Here is an 18,127-nt window from a genome sequence, read left to right on the forward strand (position 1 = left end):
ATGCTCTGAAAATTCTTTCCAGAATATTAGCCTTTCTATAGTTGCATTTCTGATCTTTGCTGTCTACTGATTGCCAACTAAAACAATAACACGGGAGTGGAAACTATCTCATGGAGACCATTCTGGGAGCCGACATTTAAAGACAAAAGTTTCCAACTTCCTTAGGTTTAAAAAAAAAGTTTCCACAATTTTCAAAACATTCTCATAACGTCTGAGTATTTGAAAGAAATTTTCTTCAGGGAGTAAGCCAGCTACATTTCAGGTTTTTCTTAGGCAATCTATTTTTTTTTTTTTTTGAGACAGAGTTTCACTCTTGTTGCCCAGGCTGGAGTGCAATGGCACGATCTTGGCTCACCGCAACCTCCGCCTCCTGGGTTCAAGCGATTCTCCTGCCTCAGCCTCCCGAGTAGCTGGGATTACAGGCATGCGCCATCATGCCGGGCTAATTTTGTATTACTAGAGACGGGGTTTCTCCATGTTGGTCAGGCTGGTCTCAAACTCCCGACCTCAGGTGATTTCGCCCACCTCGGCCTCCCAATGTGCTGGGATTACAGGCGTCAGCCACCATGCCCGGCCTAGGCAATCTATTTTAAATATAGCCACCTTGCTACTTAAATCTTTGGGGACAAGGACATTAAAATTACTTTCAAATAGCAATACAGCAACCATTTTAAAAACACCATTTTTTTGATAGCTTCATATAATCCATAAGTAAGAAAATTTCATTTTTTTCTAAACATATCTTTCAAAATTCCCTCTTCCTGGCCAAGACACATGATTGGTTATCTGGTCCTAGAAATTCTCGCTTGCTTTCTCTCTTGAATTTGTTGCCGTTTTCTTCCTTTGCATGTCTACTGCCACCATCACCCTCATGCGGGATTTTACCATTCACAGCCTTTAACTGGCCTTCCAATTGCCAGGAGGCCCTTCCCTTCCCTCAGCTTCCAGCTTTTTGCCTTCTCCATACTGAATTGGATTAATAAGTCTTACATTCAAATGATCTCAATCTAGTATAAACACTTACCTCTCCTGCCTTCTCGGGGAGACTCCCCTCCTTTAACCTTTCCTTTCACTGAGCTGCTCATCCTTTTTTTTTTTTTTTCTTCAAATAGACCTTGTGCATTCTACTGCTGCCCATGCTGCTCCAGCTCAGTGCCCACTGGAACCTAAATGAAATCCCACATCCTAACCACATGCAACCGGCCTTTGCCATCTCTCTCACCCCAACTTCTTCCACTTCCCATTTTATCTGTTATCTCCAGCCATGCTGGACTTTCTTCTACCCCTTTCTTCTATGCTGAATTCATCTCTCTCAGGCCTTCGCAGTGTTCTTCTTCCTGCATGGAACATTTTGAAGATCCTGGCTAAAAGCAGTACCTCTCACACAAATCATTCTGCCATGTTAATCGAGTTTATCTTTGTCACAGCCCTACGAGAGCTTATTTGTATTTACGGTCTATTTCTCTCCATTAGAATGTTAGTTCCAAGGGGTTATCTTACTGGCTGCTGTACCCCGTGCCTAGATCAGTGTCTGCAACTGACAGGTGCCTTATTAACACTTGATGGAATTCTCTCCTTCACACCTGATCACCTAATCACATGACACTGGACGCACCTCAAATGCCACGTCCTTAATACAATATTCATGTCCTCATCAGTACTGCCTGAACTTCAGTTCGACAAAGCCGGGGGGCACCTGCTACAGAACAGGCAGGTATGAGCCAGTAGGAGTGTGACAATAAACAGGACATGGTTACAGTCCCTGTGGAACTGACAATCTGGTGGAATCTTACAAACTAAAGTAGTTCTGTCATCCTCTGTACTCCTATGCTAATTAGACGGTACAATTAATGTGATAATGAGTCATGACGTGCCTTGTAACATCTCTTCTATTGTATCCAGCTATAATTTCGTAGCTGTTAAGGGTACTGTCATCCAGCGATGCTGGCTCCATGCTGACTGAGCTGCGTTGTGCCTCCCCGTCCTTCCACTGCTCCTATGTGGATCCTTATACATCTCAGGCCAGAAAAGTTAAAAGTCGGAGGCCAAGAATCCTATTCGTTTCCCAGCATGGGGATTCTCTATACCTTGCTTGGGTGCTCCTTACAAGAAATTCAGAGGTTTTGGAGAGTTAAATGTGCCAGAAGGTGAAGAGATTTTAATAAGCTATATTTGCATGCCAAATAATAAAATTGGGTGATATCTGTAAAAATGCTTTGTGAAGTACATTATAGATATGCAAAGCATAATTTTGGTGTTACTAGCTTTTCAAAGATCTAAATGTTTGCTGCCCAAATAGCCTCAGTTCTTTAGGGCTGGAGTCATGTTTCACACTTCGTTTTTCTCTTCTGTGCCATTATGTAAGGAGGCTTCATTAACAGATAAGATTCTAGATTACCTCCACAAATTCTTAGTTCTAGACTTGGTGACTGCCTTTACAAATAAAATTCTTTTTTTTTTTTTTCTTTTTTCTTCTTAATAAAAAGGAGATGGAATCTCACTATGTTGCCCCAGGTCTCAAAATCCTGGCCTCAAGTGATCTTCCCACTTCGGCTTCCCAAAGTGCTGAGATTATGGGCATGAGCCACCTCTCCCTGTCGTAAAGTTCTTTATTCTGAAAATGATCAAAGCTGCTTCTGTATTACTAATCACAGAAACATCTTTTTAAAAATTCTACAGAAGACAGGTTTGCTACTGCCATTAAGAACATGGATTTGTTATTAATAATTCTAAAACCAGAAATAAAACAAAGTTATTCACCTGAGCTTTATTCTCTCTAGAAATAGAACTAGAACAAAAATTCATAAATAAGAATTAAGTACAAAAAAATCATAAACAATGGAATAATGGTTCAATCCGTTTTTGGTTTTTTTTTTCAGTAGACAAGGTATCACTATGAGGCTAGAGGCTAGACTCAGACTCCTGAGTCCAAGTGAGACTCCTGCCTCAGCCTTGATCTCAACTAGCTGGAACTACAGATGCATGCCACCTTGCTCAGCTGAATCTTATAATATTTATAACTGAACATATAACTTGTACTATAATTATAACTTATAATATCTATGACTAATATCTACCTATCTAGGGAACATTTATTCTCTTGAAGAGAACTAGTGTGGACAGTTGTGATAGCTACCTTTTTACAGTATCAAATATCAAATGTAGGCCAGGCATGTGGCTCATGCCTGTAATCCTAATACTTTGGGAGGCTAAGGAGGGAGGATTGGTTGAGGCCAAGAGTTTGAGACCAGGCTAAGCAACATAGTGACACCCCATCTCTACAAAAAATTTTTTAAATTAGCCAGGTGTGGTGGAACATGCCTGTAGTCCCAGCTACTCAGGAGGCTGAGGCAAGAGGATCACTTGAGCCCAGGAGGTTGAGGCTGCAGTGAGCTATGATTATGCCACTGCATTCCAGCCTGGGCAACAGAAGGTGACTCAGTTTCTTAAAAAAAGAGAGGGAAGGGGTGGTCATAGTGGCTCACACCTATAATCCTAGCACTTTGGGAGGCCAAGGCAGGAGAATCGCTTGAGGCCAGGAGTTTGAGACCAGCCTAGGCAACATAGTGAGATCCTGTCTCTACAAAACAAACAAATAAACAGTATCAAATGTAAATCACCACATTAATACAAAAAGTAAAAATAAATTAATGTAAACACAAATATCCATAGACCGATTTATTCATCTTCTACACAAAACTGGATGCATGATTACTTTCATTAAAATCACTTAAACAATGGCATAAAGAAAACATGAATCTTTTATACTTCCTGAGTTTTATTAGTTCCAAGTTATTTTGCTACTATAACATATATGATTATTTTAAAGATGAACTGCTTAAGACTAACTTCTCCTTCTTTTCTTTTTCTTTTTTTTTTTTTGAGATGGAGTCTCGCTCTCTCGCCCAGGTTGGAGTGCAATGGCGTAATCTCGGCTCACTGCAACCTCTGCCTCCTGGGTTCAAGTGATTCTTCCATCTCAGCCTCCCGAGTAGCTGGGATTACAGGCATCCGCCATCATGCCCAGCTAATTTGTGTACTTTCGTAGAGACGGGTTTTCACCACGTTGGCCAGGCTGGTCTCAAACTCCTGACCTCAGGTGATCTGCCCACCTTGGCCTCCCAAAGTGCTGGGATTACAGGTGTGAGCCACCACGCCCAGCCAAGACTAACTTCTTAAAATAAAACCAAAAAAACCTTTTTCTCTCTCGCATGTTTCTTTCATATATAGTAGTTTCTTCTTACTGAGATTTAAAATACTTTACCAAAAGGGAGGCCATTGAAAAGATCAGGAATCTGAAAGTTACTTTTGGCTTTTAGAATTAAAGTTGATTTCGTTACCTATCTGACCTCATCCTGTCAAAAACATCCAACCTACCTCTCCAAAATTAGTCATGTTCTAGTTGGCTTCAACTAGAAGTATTTCTCCCACTAGTCCATTAAGTTCAAAAAAGAACTGGGAGGTGAGAATGAGAATTCTATTTAATTTATGTGCAAGAAAGGAGGTTCAGGCAATGACTGAGAAACTGAGTAATGATGGCATGTAACAGAAAGAATGTATGAGCAAAGCTAATGTTAGGTATTGTAGCAGGCCGCAAAACTAGAGGTCCTCATATATTTTTTTGTTTTGCTCTTAAAACAAATAATAAAAATGTACACTTTGGGTTAACGAACTCAAAAATCTTGCCAAAGTATATGTGTTAACACAGAGAGAGCCCAAGGCTGGCTGCCAGCACTCCGCAGTCTGTAATTACATATCAGCAGGTAGACACTCTCATTGTGACTCCTTGAATTTAACTATTAACAACAACAACAACAACAACAAAAAGCCTTTAAAAATCTCTTTACCCAAAAATTTCAGTAGAGTTTCCAATTTCAATTATCAATAATCTCTGTTTTTACTCTGAGTTTCTCAAAGTAAAAACTAAAGGATATAGAAATTTCCTTAATGGCCAGGCGTGGTGGCTCAGGCCTATAATCCCAGCACTTTGGGAGGTTGACGCAGGCAGATCCCACGAGGTCAGGAGTTCAAGACCAGCCTGGTCAACATAGTAAAACTTGTCTCTACTAAAAATACAAAATATTAGCCGAACTTGGTGGCGCATGCCTGTAATCCCAGCTACACAGGAGGCTGAGGTAGGAGAATCGCTTGAACCTAGGAGACAGAGGTTGCAGTGAGCGGAGATTGCACCACTGCATTCCAGCCTGGGCAACAGTGCGAGATTCCATCTAAAAAAAAAAAAAAAAAAAAGAAATTTATTTAACTAAATCAAAATGATCCTAAATTCAAAATCAAGAACCAAGGGACCATTAAGAAAATTTTTAACTTTGGGTCAGCGGAGGGAAAATAAAACTAGAGAATATAAAGAGGGCCTTCTTTTTGTTTTGTTTTCTACTGAAACTTACTATTTGCCATTAAGAACTGCAAACTATACTACTAAGAATGAACAACATTCCCTTCATTAAGACTTTTTCAAAACACACAAGACAAAACTCCCCTTTGGTCAAGGTGTTCCACACACTCCCACTGCAGCAGGCCCCACAGCTCCCAGTACAGTGGCACACCACGGACTCGGATGCAGAGCCCAAGGAATGGAGATCATCCCATCCTTCCCTCCTTCCCCACCGCAACTACACCCAAGGGAGAAAGGATACGAGGAAATAAACTATGTCTTCAATGCTTGGGGGAGTGGGGGTGTCCTCTGCTACCCAGGTGGGCCGGTCAGTGCAGAGTGGGTGGCACGTGTCCACGGGGCCTTCTTTTAACTCACTACCCTAAATCTATAATCCAAAGAGCCTTACAAGGACATTTGTGGCATGTTGAATAATGGCCCCCCCAAATACATCTATATCCCAATCCCCCATACTTGGGAATGTGTTACCATACATGGTAAAAGGGACCTGTATTAACAGGATTAAGGATCTTAAAATGGGGAGATGAGGCCGGACATGGTGGCTCCCAGCACTTTGGGAGGCCAAGGTGGGCGGATCGCTGGAGGCCAGGAGTTCGAGACCAGCATGGCCAACATGGTAAAACCCCATCTCTACTAAAAATACAAAAGTTACCTGGGCATGGGGTGTGTACCTGTAGTCCCAGATACTCAGGAGGCTGAGGTTGCAGTGAGCTGAGATCACATCACTGCCCTCCTGCCTGGGTGAAAGAATGAGGTTCTGTCTCGAAAACAAAAACAAAAAACGGTGGGCGTGGGAGAGAGATGGTCCTGGGTTATCTGAGACAGCCCAATATAATGACAAAGGTTCTTGCAAGAGGGAAGCAGGAGGGTTGGAATTAGGAGTAGGAGATGTGACGATGGAAGCCATAGGTTGGAGTGATGGAAGGAAGGGGCTGAGCTAAAGAATGCAGGTGACCTCTAGAAGCTAAAAAAGGCAAGGACACATTTTTCCTTCAGAGCCTCCAGGAGGAACAGTCCTTGCTGCTATCTTCACTTTCACCCTGTGAGACCCAGCTTGGACTTCTGACCTCCAGAACTACAGGCTAACAAATCTGTTTTTTCAAGTCACTAAGTTTGTGGTAATTTGTTATAGTAATAATGAGACATTAATCAATCTTTTATTACAGTTTTAAGGGTTGTGAAGTTTATTAGGTATTATTACTATTAATTTAATTGAAGCTCCAACAAATAATAACAAAAGAAGGTTTGAAATTGCCAGGCTTTTCCATGCCACACACCTCTGTGGGAACCACCAATGTCTAGAGAGCTTTAGAGAAAATAAAACAGACATGAGAGCAAGAAAAACATGATTTTATGTAAGATAAAGAAAGTCTTTAATTCCTGTGTTACTCGGTAATAAGCTAGCGCAGGACTCAAAGAACTTATAAACGATGTGAAAGTTCTAAACAAAAGTGTAGCTGTCAGCTTCAGATAAATAAAAAGCTAGGTGATGCTCCAGGATGTAAAAGTGAACGGGCTTATCTACACAAAAGCAACTCTCAGAAGAATTGTGACTCTGCAAAGGTACCCTTAGGTAACTTTGACCTATGATAAAAATCCAAACTCTCAAATCTCACCTCTACTAAGGAAGAAAATCCTTAGAACTGCTTTATACCTTGCCTTTTCAAGACAATTACATTCTAGCTATATTTCAGTTTTCTACATGAGATGCCCCTCCTTTTATCAGGGAGACAGAGGATACATGATGCTATACCAGAAAGTGTCAGCAAACATAAATGGCTTATTTTCATATTTACAGTTTCTCTATAGACTGCAGTCACTTTCTTTTATCAGTAAATGGTGAGTTTGTATTCATTAGGCAAAATGCTGATAGTTTACTAAAGCATGAACAGATCGAGGCAGTGAAAAGTGCTTTTAAGGCACTGTCAGATAAGCAGACTAGTAAAATTTGAGAAGACAAAAAGCTGGACTGCCTATAAGCCACTCTAAGATCTATTTTTCCTAAATTATCATAAAATTACAGCCTTTAGAATAAGTATGCTCTGTGTCAGCAGTGACATAAATCAACCTTCTTAAGTGAAGGTGAGAGGGTATACAATTTTAGCAGTTTTCCTTTCTACTTTATTACATATTTTATTTCTTATTATTTAAAAAAGAACCCGTTAACCAAAGTAATAGTATTTTAAATATCACCCTTTCCCTTCTTTCTCCCCAGCCTAGTTCCAGCTGATACTAAATTAAAAATAAATAGGCCGGGTATGGTGGCTCACGCCTGTAATCCCAGCACTTTGGGAGACCAAGGCAGGCGGATCACTAGAGGTCAGGAGTTCGAGAGCAGCCTGGCCAACATGGCGAAACCCCGACTCTACTAAAAATATAAAAATTAGCCAGGTGTGGTGATGCTCACCTGTAATCCCAGTTATTTGGGAGGCTGAGGCAGGAGAATCGCTTGAACCTGGGAGATGGAGGCTATAGTGAGCCAAGACTATACTGTTGCACTGCAGCCTGGGCGACAATAAGACTCAACAACCAAAAAAAGCGGGGGGTGGCCAGTGGGGGGAGTACTTTTAAAGTTTATCAATTTTCAGGCTATTTGCTTTTCATCTTAAATTTTCCTTACTTTCACAATAGTTCTTTCTGAAGAGATGGAAACAGATAATCCCTTGCTTAAAGAACCCCAAGGAAAAGCTCCTTTGTCCCTATCTGACATCCTCAGTACAGTTCTCACCTGCTATTTTGATATTCAGATTGGCATCCAGAAGTAAATTTTCAGCTTTTAAATCACGATGAACAATGTTCCGACAGTGACAAAAATAGACAGCTGTGACGATCTGTTTGAACTTCCGACGGGCCTCCTTTTCTGCCATTCTACCATGGGCCACCAGGTGGTCTGTGTTGAAGAAGAATACAGTCAGTTTTCATTTTGGACACTTGGGTAATTTCAAAAGGTAGACTTAAGGAGGGCTACAAGGGGCCCTCTCAAGTAAGTGAGTGAAAGAGGCGAAATGAACAACGAGAGAACAACACATTGATAGTCCTGGTTTGCATCTATCAAAATTCATTAGTAATACGTAGCCAAACTATTATAAGTATAAATCCTGTTATACAAAAGTATGCATAAGAACACACTAGTACTTTCATTAGGAAGAGAGAGTTCTGAGGGTTATACGGTGTTTTTCAAGGGTCATAGAACTCAGTACCTTTCTTTTCATATCCCCACTGCAGAAGATTGCACAGACATGAGCAAACACACACATGAAGATAAGTATCAGAAATATTTCCTGTGTTAAAGAGGAGGTAAAAAAGCAAGGCCCCAATATTCAATCATTTAAGGAAAGGGTGGACAGAAATTAGTCACTGCTAAGGGGAGAAAACTGCTCGATAGAACACTCTGTTTTGGTTACTATCTTTTCTGCTTTCTCAAAGTTCTTAGATTTGACATAAAAACACATTTACTTGGTAACTGTTCTCTGGAGCGAACAGTGATATACCTACATCTTTATATCTGCATTTATGGGGCTTACCAAATGGTTCTTAAAGAATGTTAATTTTTACAGATAACATCAATGAAAAACCAAGTGAAGTTTCTACCAACTTAAATAAAATCATTTCATTGGCCATGTTGTTAACTAAGGCATATCAAAAGAATTTACATGTGATAAAATCTATAATACTATACAGCAGGCTATCCTCAATATTCAAAAATGATTTGATGGATTAGCAGGTTCTTTAAGAACTTTCCAATAATAGCAGTAGGTTTATACCAAACCAATGACATACGTATCTTTGACTCAGTTCTTTATCAAACCAACAACACATACAGGTCATGACAGCTAGTGGGATTAGAAATGTCAGCTATGATACAGTTGCTCTGTTAGAAATGTCTAATGGCCTCATGAGCACTGTCCTTTAATCAACTGATCTAGCTGGGAAAAGGACATATTTGCCATCCTAAGCATCCTGAGATAGTAGGAAAGTGAAAACTGAGGGAACACAGATAAATACATTGTGATTTATCAACAGTAGTTTTGGTAAGAATACACAATTGTTTTGGTGACATCTCACTCCCTCTCAGGACCAGTCAGGTGTATCTTTCCTTCACCACAAAGAGGAAGTTCAGGGTGGCACATATTTACTAGCAATAACTGCCAAGACTGAGTGCTTGTGGCAAGAAATGGCAGGGGAGAAGGCTGAAGGGGACCTAGATGCCAGCTCATCTACAGAGCAGATTGTAAAATAATTCAAACTGCATTCTGACCACAAGGTATATAACATTTGGGAATGCAAATACGATAGTCACTTTAAGAACATATCTTATATGTAGATAATATAAATCATTTAAAAAGATCCTCTAAGGAATTATTGTAATTTTTGTTCACCACACACAAGGCTTTTGAAGCATCTCCCTCAAAAATACAAGTCATTGTTATAGCCAAGATTACCAATTTAATAGGAAAAAAAGGAGAAAATAAGAAGTCTTCCACTTAGCAGTTAAAAGGACTAGAATCAAGCTTTCCCCAGGAGGTCAGAGGTGGGGATAAGTAAGCTCCCACTCGGGTGTGTTGAGGCTTCCAGTGAGGTCTGCTATGAACTTTAAACAACACGAAGTCCAAACTAGGGGCAGTAACTTAACAGAAGCTGTGAAAGAACTGGCCGTCCATCAGAGGTAGAACGCTATGTTTTAAGAGGCCATTTTATAACAGTACCTGCTCCTTTGACCCCCTATTTCTCTTAACCCAAGGCCTAATTATTCTAATAATATGTTTTAGTTGCTAAACCTTGTCTAATTAAAGAGCTTTGAAGAGACAGCTATTCTTGAGAAACATAAAAATAAACCCTTATGAAGGTTTACCATCAGAAGCTCATTTGGCCAAGCTACCCATTAATTAAAATGCCCAAGAGACATTCATCTGGCAGTAAATACTAATTACCAGAACACATCAAAGCGCTTCTTAAATGCTGCAGAATGATTAATTTCACAATTTCCAAAATAAGTGATTTTCTTTTATTAAGAAACTCTTTATAAATTTCTAAGTACCTTGTTTTCCTAAAGTGATTGGAAAGTTCTCAAAACTGTTATACAGGCCAGAGCTGCTGGAATGCAGCCTAGTTCTGTTTTATCTCTACAGTGACACATCAGTTGTCCCTGGACAAATCATTTATCCTGCCAATATCCCCGCCTCTTGATCTTCTAAATACAAGTAAACTCTGTTCCATGCTATACCCAAAGGAAGAACAGAATATTTGGGAATAAACGCGTACTCTCATTAAGAGTATCACATGTCAAAACCTTAACTTTCAAAGATGTTGCAAAAGACATTTTTGAAAAGGTCCACTCAATACTATATAGGGAATACTTAAGCATCTAGTTAATAGAGCACAAAGTCCTTCAGGATTCTGTAGAGCTTAAAGGTGATTTTCTATACATCGAATGTCCCTGTTAATAGTTCTGGTTAAAAGGTGTCTGTAAGAGCGCACTGGGTAACACAGCTTAAACTATAATACTTTCCCCAAAGTTACCTTCAGTACCCCTATATTTATAGATACAAAGAAGACAAACAAATCACTTTTTTTTCCCCTGGACTCTAAATACACTTCGGAACAAATCACTTTTTTTTTTTAAGTGTTTGCATTAGATATTTGCTCCCAGTCATTGTGTTTGGGGTTCAAGTTTTCTTCTCTTTGGGAGCACTGTGCTCTTCACATGCAAGCCCCTCCCAGTGGCTCACTCGCATTCAGACTCAGCCTCTCCTCTGATTTTTGCCCATCTTATCCCCCCAACCCCTACTCCCACTGGTTTGCTTTCACTGTAAACCCACGAGGTCTAGTGGGTGTGCCAGGAAGCCAGTGGCCTGCAGTGGTTTTCAGTCCCTGCTGAAAATCGCCTTTCAGCTGCCTGCTGACAAATGGCTGCTTTATATTCGTATATGCTCTAGAGGCAGGCAGCAAACATTCTTCAAGTTCAAACGTGATATTTAACTTTCAGTGAAGAAATCCAGAGCTGTAGCCCAGTCTGGACTTAACACATAGTCACAGCATTTTAACAAATACTGCAGTACTTTCAGAAGGCAAATGAAACCAAATGGCTTCTGAATCCACTCAATATGCAAAGCAAAATACATGTTGAACCTTGTCCGGATAAACTCAAATTGCAAGGAACTCTAGAGTTGTTCTGCTTCTTCCAGGCAATTCAGTGAACTAGCTCTCCTAAATACTGAGCCACAAATACTACCCATATCCTCATCCCAATCATCCACACTGCAGCCATGCCCTCAGCTAGAGTCCTGCCCCCTCCCCACCCCCACCAATTTAAACAAACCTCAATTAGACACCTGCTGCGTAAAATCAAGTCCACCACACTAAGCTTTTTTCACCATCAATCAACTACTTATCTATTTAGTTGCCATTATAGGCCTGGGACAAATTTAAAGTTTTCTTTGACCACAGCTTCACTCCAAACATGTACCCAGACAGGGATGAGGTAACTCTCGGCTAAAAGGGAAAAAAAATGGCTCTCCTGTTTCAAGTGCTTTTCAAAAGTAAAAAGAGTTTAAATTCTCTTTCTCACTTTCCCATGACCATGATTTGGCATTGGTCTTCTTTAAATCTTTTTGGTCTGCCCTTCCTTGCAAAATGAAAAGAAGTAACTGATACTAAGAGATTTACAGACCCCACAAAGAGTAATATTGTTAGAAGTAGAGGAAATTGATTTTGAAGTTTCTAAAGCATTAGAGCACCAGCACGTAAGTTTGCTTCAGAATTCACTGTTTGTAATTTTGTCCCGATCTTACTCAGGAAGAAAATATCTTGTGGTACATTTAGGTTCTGACCTTTCAAAGAGCAAAAATACACAGAAGCCAGTCTTAGCTTCCCTAGGCCAGCTTCAGTGGAGTGTCAGAGGTATGCCACTAATGGGATAGTGGTGGGGAGCCAACATTTCTTAAAATAAGTCACTTTTCCACTCTAAACAGACAGTGTCTCCATTTGTCTGCTAAGTCTACTCATAGCTGATGCAAAACACTAGCTGAAAACGAACATACCCTGACAGCAGGATGAGCAATAGGCAGAAACATCACAATTCAGTGAAGAATTAACCCAGCCTAGAAAGGGGGAAAGGCAGTATGTGTGCTCATCTTCATCTTAGGTGACTACCTGAAAAAAGTTCTGCCAATTCCAAACTAACCACAGCTAGTAGTTATTTGCTGTGCCACTCAGTTCTATCATTTCTTCTTCCTACACCCATGGAAACGACTTCCTGTTTATCAAACAAACGCTTCTTTCCAAAAAAGCAGGGCGAGGCCAAGCTAACACAGCTCCCCCTAAGCAGGTTAATAAGAGTGCACTCACTTTCATATCCTATTGTCCTCTAACTCCCAGGCGCAGCTGCCACTGACCAGAGGAAGACGGTTTGTCATTTTGTCTTCCTTGCCAAGAATCCGACTACCTCTTACCGGGCTTCTTGACTTGTTGCTGCTTCTTGTTACTATCTCTTTTCTTCGCTCTTCCATTGACCAGGCCAAAAACTTTTATGGCATCTTTCATTCTTCTCTTTCTCTCACACCCTGCATCCTCTCCATCAGCAAATTCTATTAACTCTACATTCAAATCATATTCAGAATCCACCTATTTCTCACTCGTGTCTTCACTCCACTCTAGTGCCACCAGCCTCATTTAACAGCAACTACCTTGCTGCTAGATTTCTGCAAAAATCTCGTAGGATTACTCCTCAAAAGAGCAGCCAAGGTAGTAATCTTTTCTTTAAAACTTTTTATTTTGAGATAATTATAGATTCACAGGAAATTGCAAAGACAGTGCAGAGAGGTCCCGTGTACCCTTTGCCCAGTGTCCTCCAATGGTTAAATCTTATATAATTATAGAACAATATCAAAACCCAGAATTTGACATGGGTACAATGTGTATGTATAGTTCTATGTCACTTTATCACATGTGTAGATTTGTGGAACAACCACTGCAATTACTACAAGAGCAATGACAACTATTAGGACTCAGTCATTACTGAGTACTCTTCCCCTGTTCAATTTTTTGTATCAAAAAAAGATACAAAAATATTTCACCACCACACATATCTCCTTTGCACTACCCCTATACAGTCACGCTTGTTCCTCTATGCCCCACCATCCCTAATTCCTAGAAACCACTAATCTGTTTTCCATTTATGTAATTTCATCATTTTAAGAACACTATATAAACAGAATCATACAGTCAGCGACCTTTTGAGATTGGCTTTTTTATTTTCTTGTGTTTGTTTTTTGAGACAGAGTCATTCAAGCTGGATTACAGTGGCAAGATCATGGCTCACTGCAGCCTTGACCTCCTCCCACTTCAGCCTCCCAAGCAGCTAGGACTACAAGCATCTGCCACCATGCCTAGCTAATTATTTAGAGATGGGGTTTCACCAAGTTGACCAAGCTGGTCTCAAACTCATGGGCTCAAGTGATATTCCTGCCCAGGCCTTCCAAAGTGTTGGGATTACAGGCATGAGCCACCATGCCTGGCCTAATATTTTTAGTCACCATAATGTCCTTAAGACCCATCCAAGTTGATGTGTCTATTAACCATTTGCTGCTTTTTTTTTTTTTTTTTTGACGCAGAGTCTCACTCTGTCACCCAGGATGGAGTGCAGTGGCACAATCTTGGCTCACTGCAACCTCCACCTCCCAGGTTCAAGTGATTCTCCTGCCTCAGCCTCCCGAGTAGCTGGGACTACAGGCGTGTGCCACCACACCCGGCTAATTTTTGTATTTCTAGTAGAGACGGGGTTTCACCATATTGGCCAGGCTGGTCTTGAACTCCTGACCTCATGATCCGCCCGCCTCAACCTCCCAAAGTGCTGGGATTACAGGCGTGAGCCACCACACCTGGCCCCATTTGCTGGTTTTTACTGTTGAGTAGTATAGCATGGAATAGATGTACAAGAGTTTCCTTATCCATTCACCCACTGAAGGACATTTTGGTTGTTTCCAGTTCTTAGCTATTACAAAGAAAGCTGCTATCAACAATTAAACAATTGTGTAAAGAATTTTATATGAATATAAATTTGCATTTTCTCTTTTCTTTCTTCCTCTCTTTCTCTTTCAAGAGACAAGGTCTTGCTCTGTTGCCCACGTTGGCGTGCAGTGGCTCGATCATGGCTCACTGCAGCCTCAAACTCCTACACTCAAACAATTAAGTCTGCATTTCTATGTAGCAGGGTAATTCTTTCAAATCTTAAATAAGATCACATCATTTTTCCTGTCAAACCCTCCAATGGGTTCCCAGCTCATGACCTCTGACCTCACCTTCTTTCCCTGGCTCTCTCATCCTACTATTCCACATATGCCACCTTGCTATTTCTCAAACACAGCAGAAATACTCCTGCCACCGGGCCTTTGTTCTTTCTATTCTTTCTACTTGAAATGATCTTCCCCAAATAGCTGCATGATCTTTTACAAAAGTACAACCTTCTCAGAGAGGTCTTCCCCATCTCCATTGTCAGCTTACCTCCTGATATTTCAATTTCATATTCACTTCCCCTCCGCACCTTATCATTTCCAACAAATGACACATTCTACCTACTTCGTTTGTGTATTACCTGTCTTCTCCACTAGGAAACAAGCTCCATGAGGGCAGGCATTCTTGCCATTTTGTTCAATACTGTACCTAGTACAAGGAACGGTATCTGACACATATTAAGCACTTAATAAGTATCTATTAAAAGAACAAAAGATGATTGAACACACTCCTATCCCTGTTTATTAAAACTATTTCCTGAACCTTAGATTTTATTAGCAAAATGAATGCTAAAAGGTATTGCTCACCTGAATGAATTCAAGAGTCTTCCCAACTAATCCAAAAAGGCACACTAACATATATGACCTATCTTCATATATCCAAGTCTGTACTTGGTATACAAGCAAAAAGCACACTAAATTTTCTTCTGTCTCTTCCAAACAAACTAAACTTTTCCTTGAGAGTTTTGAGAAAACACAATTTCTTTGTGAAACACATTATCACAGGATATGCTTTAGTTTTGAAAATGTGGAACTAGAACTATTTTAATTTTTTTCTATGCCTCATTATTACACATAAAATCGTACTCTGCCTACGATGGATACTTAATAATTATAGATTAGGCCAGGCATGGTGGTTCACGCCTATAATCCCAGCACTTAAAGACCAGCCTGAGCAGCAAAGCAAGACCCCATTGCTACAAACAATTTAAAAATCAGCCAGGCATAGGCCAGGCATGGTGGCTCACGTCTATAATCCCAGCACTTTGGGAGGCAGAGGTAGGTGGACCACCTGAGGTCAGGAGTTCGAGACCAGCCTGGTCAACATGGCAAAACCTCATCTCTACTCAAAATACAAAAAAAAATTAGTCGGGTGTGGTGGCACATGCCTATAGTACCAGCTACTTGGGAGGCTGAGGCAGGAGAATCGCTTGAACCTGGGAGACAGAGGTGGCAGTGAGCCGAGATCATGCCACTGCACTCCAGCATGGGCGACAGAGTGAGACCCGGTCTCAGAAAACAAACAAACAAAATTAGCCAGGCATGGTGGTATGCACCCAGTAATCTGTTGAGAGGCTGAGGCAGGAGGATCACTTGAACCCAGGAGTTCGAGGCTGCAGTGAGCTATGATCATGTCACTGCACTCCAGCCTGGGCAACAAGGCAAGACCTTATATTTGAACTACTATTAATAATGATAAATTATTATTAACGATGTTAATTACTTATTAATTTATTATTATAAATTAACTCAAGGAATACCAATGAGAGAAGAGACTATAAGCTTTTACAAAAACACATTTTTTACTCTTCATTTTGCTATTAAACAAGGTTTGTAAACTACACACTTTTTAAGTTGTCTTCATAAAAAACATGCCATACTTTGCATATCAAGTCCATTCACAGTAATGTATAAGGAAGGATTTGTTTTCTTATGGCTTCTTAAAAAGTATTTCTAGACTAAGCATAAACCCAGGCAGCCTTTGAAATAGAATCTCATTTCTTACAAAAGGCCTTTCAAAAATGTTATTCAAGTTTTCTCATATAGTACCAATGTTTCTCATGCTACACCAAGGTATTAGCAATAGTTGGTTTGCTAATCCTGTAACAGAGGTTCTAACCAGATGCTAGTATAATCTGCACGCTCCAAGTCAACAGAGGTACCTTTTGATTTTTTAAAATATTGACTATCAAAATGTTGCAATCCTAGCTCTAACTAGTCTTCCAAAGGGAACAGCTCAAATACACGTCTCCAGGGAATTTTATCTAGCATGAGATGGTAACTAACACCAATACATAAGGCTAACGGCTTCCAAATTCACTGTTTCTAGTCACTTAACCACCTGAGCTCCAAAATCCTGTTTTCAAATGTCTATTGAAAAACTTCATCTAGGTGTCATAAAGATATCTAAATTTAGGTCAGGTGTGGTGGCTCACACCTGTGATCCCAGCACATTGGGAGGCCAAGGTGGGAGGATCACTTGAGTCCAGGAGTTCAAGATCAGCCTGGGCAACATAGCGAGATCCCATCTTTATTTTTATAATTTAAAAAAATTTGAAAGATATATAAATTTAACATGGACAAAACTGAACTAACGTTCTCTTTGTTTGTTTGTTTGAGATAGAGACTCACTTTGTCATCCAGGCTGAAGTGGGGTGGTGCGATCTCGCCTCACTGCAACCTTTGCCTCCCAGGTTCAAGTGATTCTCCTATCTCAGCCTCCCAAGTCACTGGGACAACAGGTGCCACCAGGCCCAGCTAATTTTTGTATTTTTAGTAGAGACGGGGTTCCACCATGTTGGTCAGGCTGGTCTCAAACTCTTTACCTCAAGTAATCCACCTATCTCGGCCTTCCAAAGTGCTGGGATTACAGGCATGAGCCAACGTGCCTGGCCTGAACTAATGTTCTCTTTATTTTCCTGCTGTAACCTAGTTCTCCTCCTGAATCCCTTTTACGATCATCTAGATGTCCATGAAAGAAACTTTGGAATCATCTTCAACTCCTCTTTCTTCCCCACTCTTAACATCCAGTTACTTACACAATATGCTAAATTTTCGACTTACATTGAAACAGTATGCCTCCTCCTCTCCATCCTTCATGTTTCCCTTTCTTCCATCATCCTTTACATTGTCACCAGTTATTCTAACACACTTCTTTGGTCGTCTCATTCATTTAACTTAGAACTCTTCAACAACATCTCATAGCCTACAATATATAGTTCTAATTCATGAACATGGTTCACTTGCATGTGTACTTGCTGTTTCACCAACAAGCTGTACGCTTTGCTCAGGGTTTTACTTCTTGCTGGAATGCCCGTCTCCTATTCTCATTCCCATCCCCACCTGAACTTTGGAATTCAAGGTTATCCTTTAAACTCCAGCTTAAAGGTTGTTTCTCTGAAGCTAACCCTAACCTACTCACCTGCCCGAGAAAAACTGCTCCATAATTTGTATCTAATGACATTTAGTCTATCTGCCTCTATGACATCAGTGAACAACTACATTACAGTAATTTCTTATCCTGTGTGTCTTCCCTTCCAGCCCATGGATTTTTGGTCCATGGATGGGTTTATATCCACGAAGCACTGCAAGACGTAGAAAAATATGTAGAGTGTGTTTGTTTGTGTAGGAAGGAAGGGAAAATACAAATATGCATGTGTATGTATGTGTGTATATTTATTTAGATTTGCCAAAAGGAATAATG

The 18,127-nt window shown here is 40.4% G+C and overlaps 1 protein-coding gene across 5 annotated transcripts in view; it reads right to left on the reverse strand.

The window, feature by feature from the left end:
- The window catches only part of SIK3 (SIK family kinase 3), a 258,789-nt gene that overhangs the window by 77,433 nt on the left and 163,229 nt on the right, over positions 1–18,127 (reverse strand). For all 5 annotated transcript variants that reach the window (XM_025355478.1, XM_025355477.1, XM_025355474.1 and 2 more), the window contains one exon: positions 8,142–8,303. In XM_025355478.1, coding sequence (XP_025211263.1) covers positions 8,142–8,303 — 162 coding nt within the window. The remainder of the gene's footprint in view (positions 1–8,141; positions 8,304–18,127) is intronic.

This window comes from Theropithecus gelada, chromosome 14 (genome assembly GCF_003255815.1).
Source record: "Theropithecus gelada isolate Dixy chromosome 14, Tgel_1.0, whole genome shotgun sequence".
NCBI classification, from domain to species: Eukaryota; Metazoa; Chordata; class Mammalia; order Primates; family Cercopithecidae; genus Theropithecus; species Theropithecus gelada.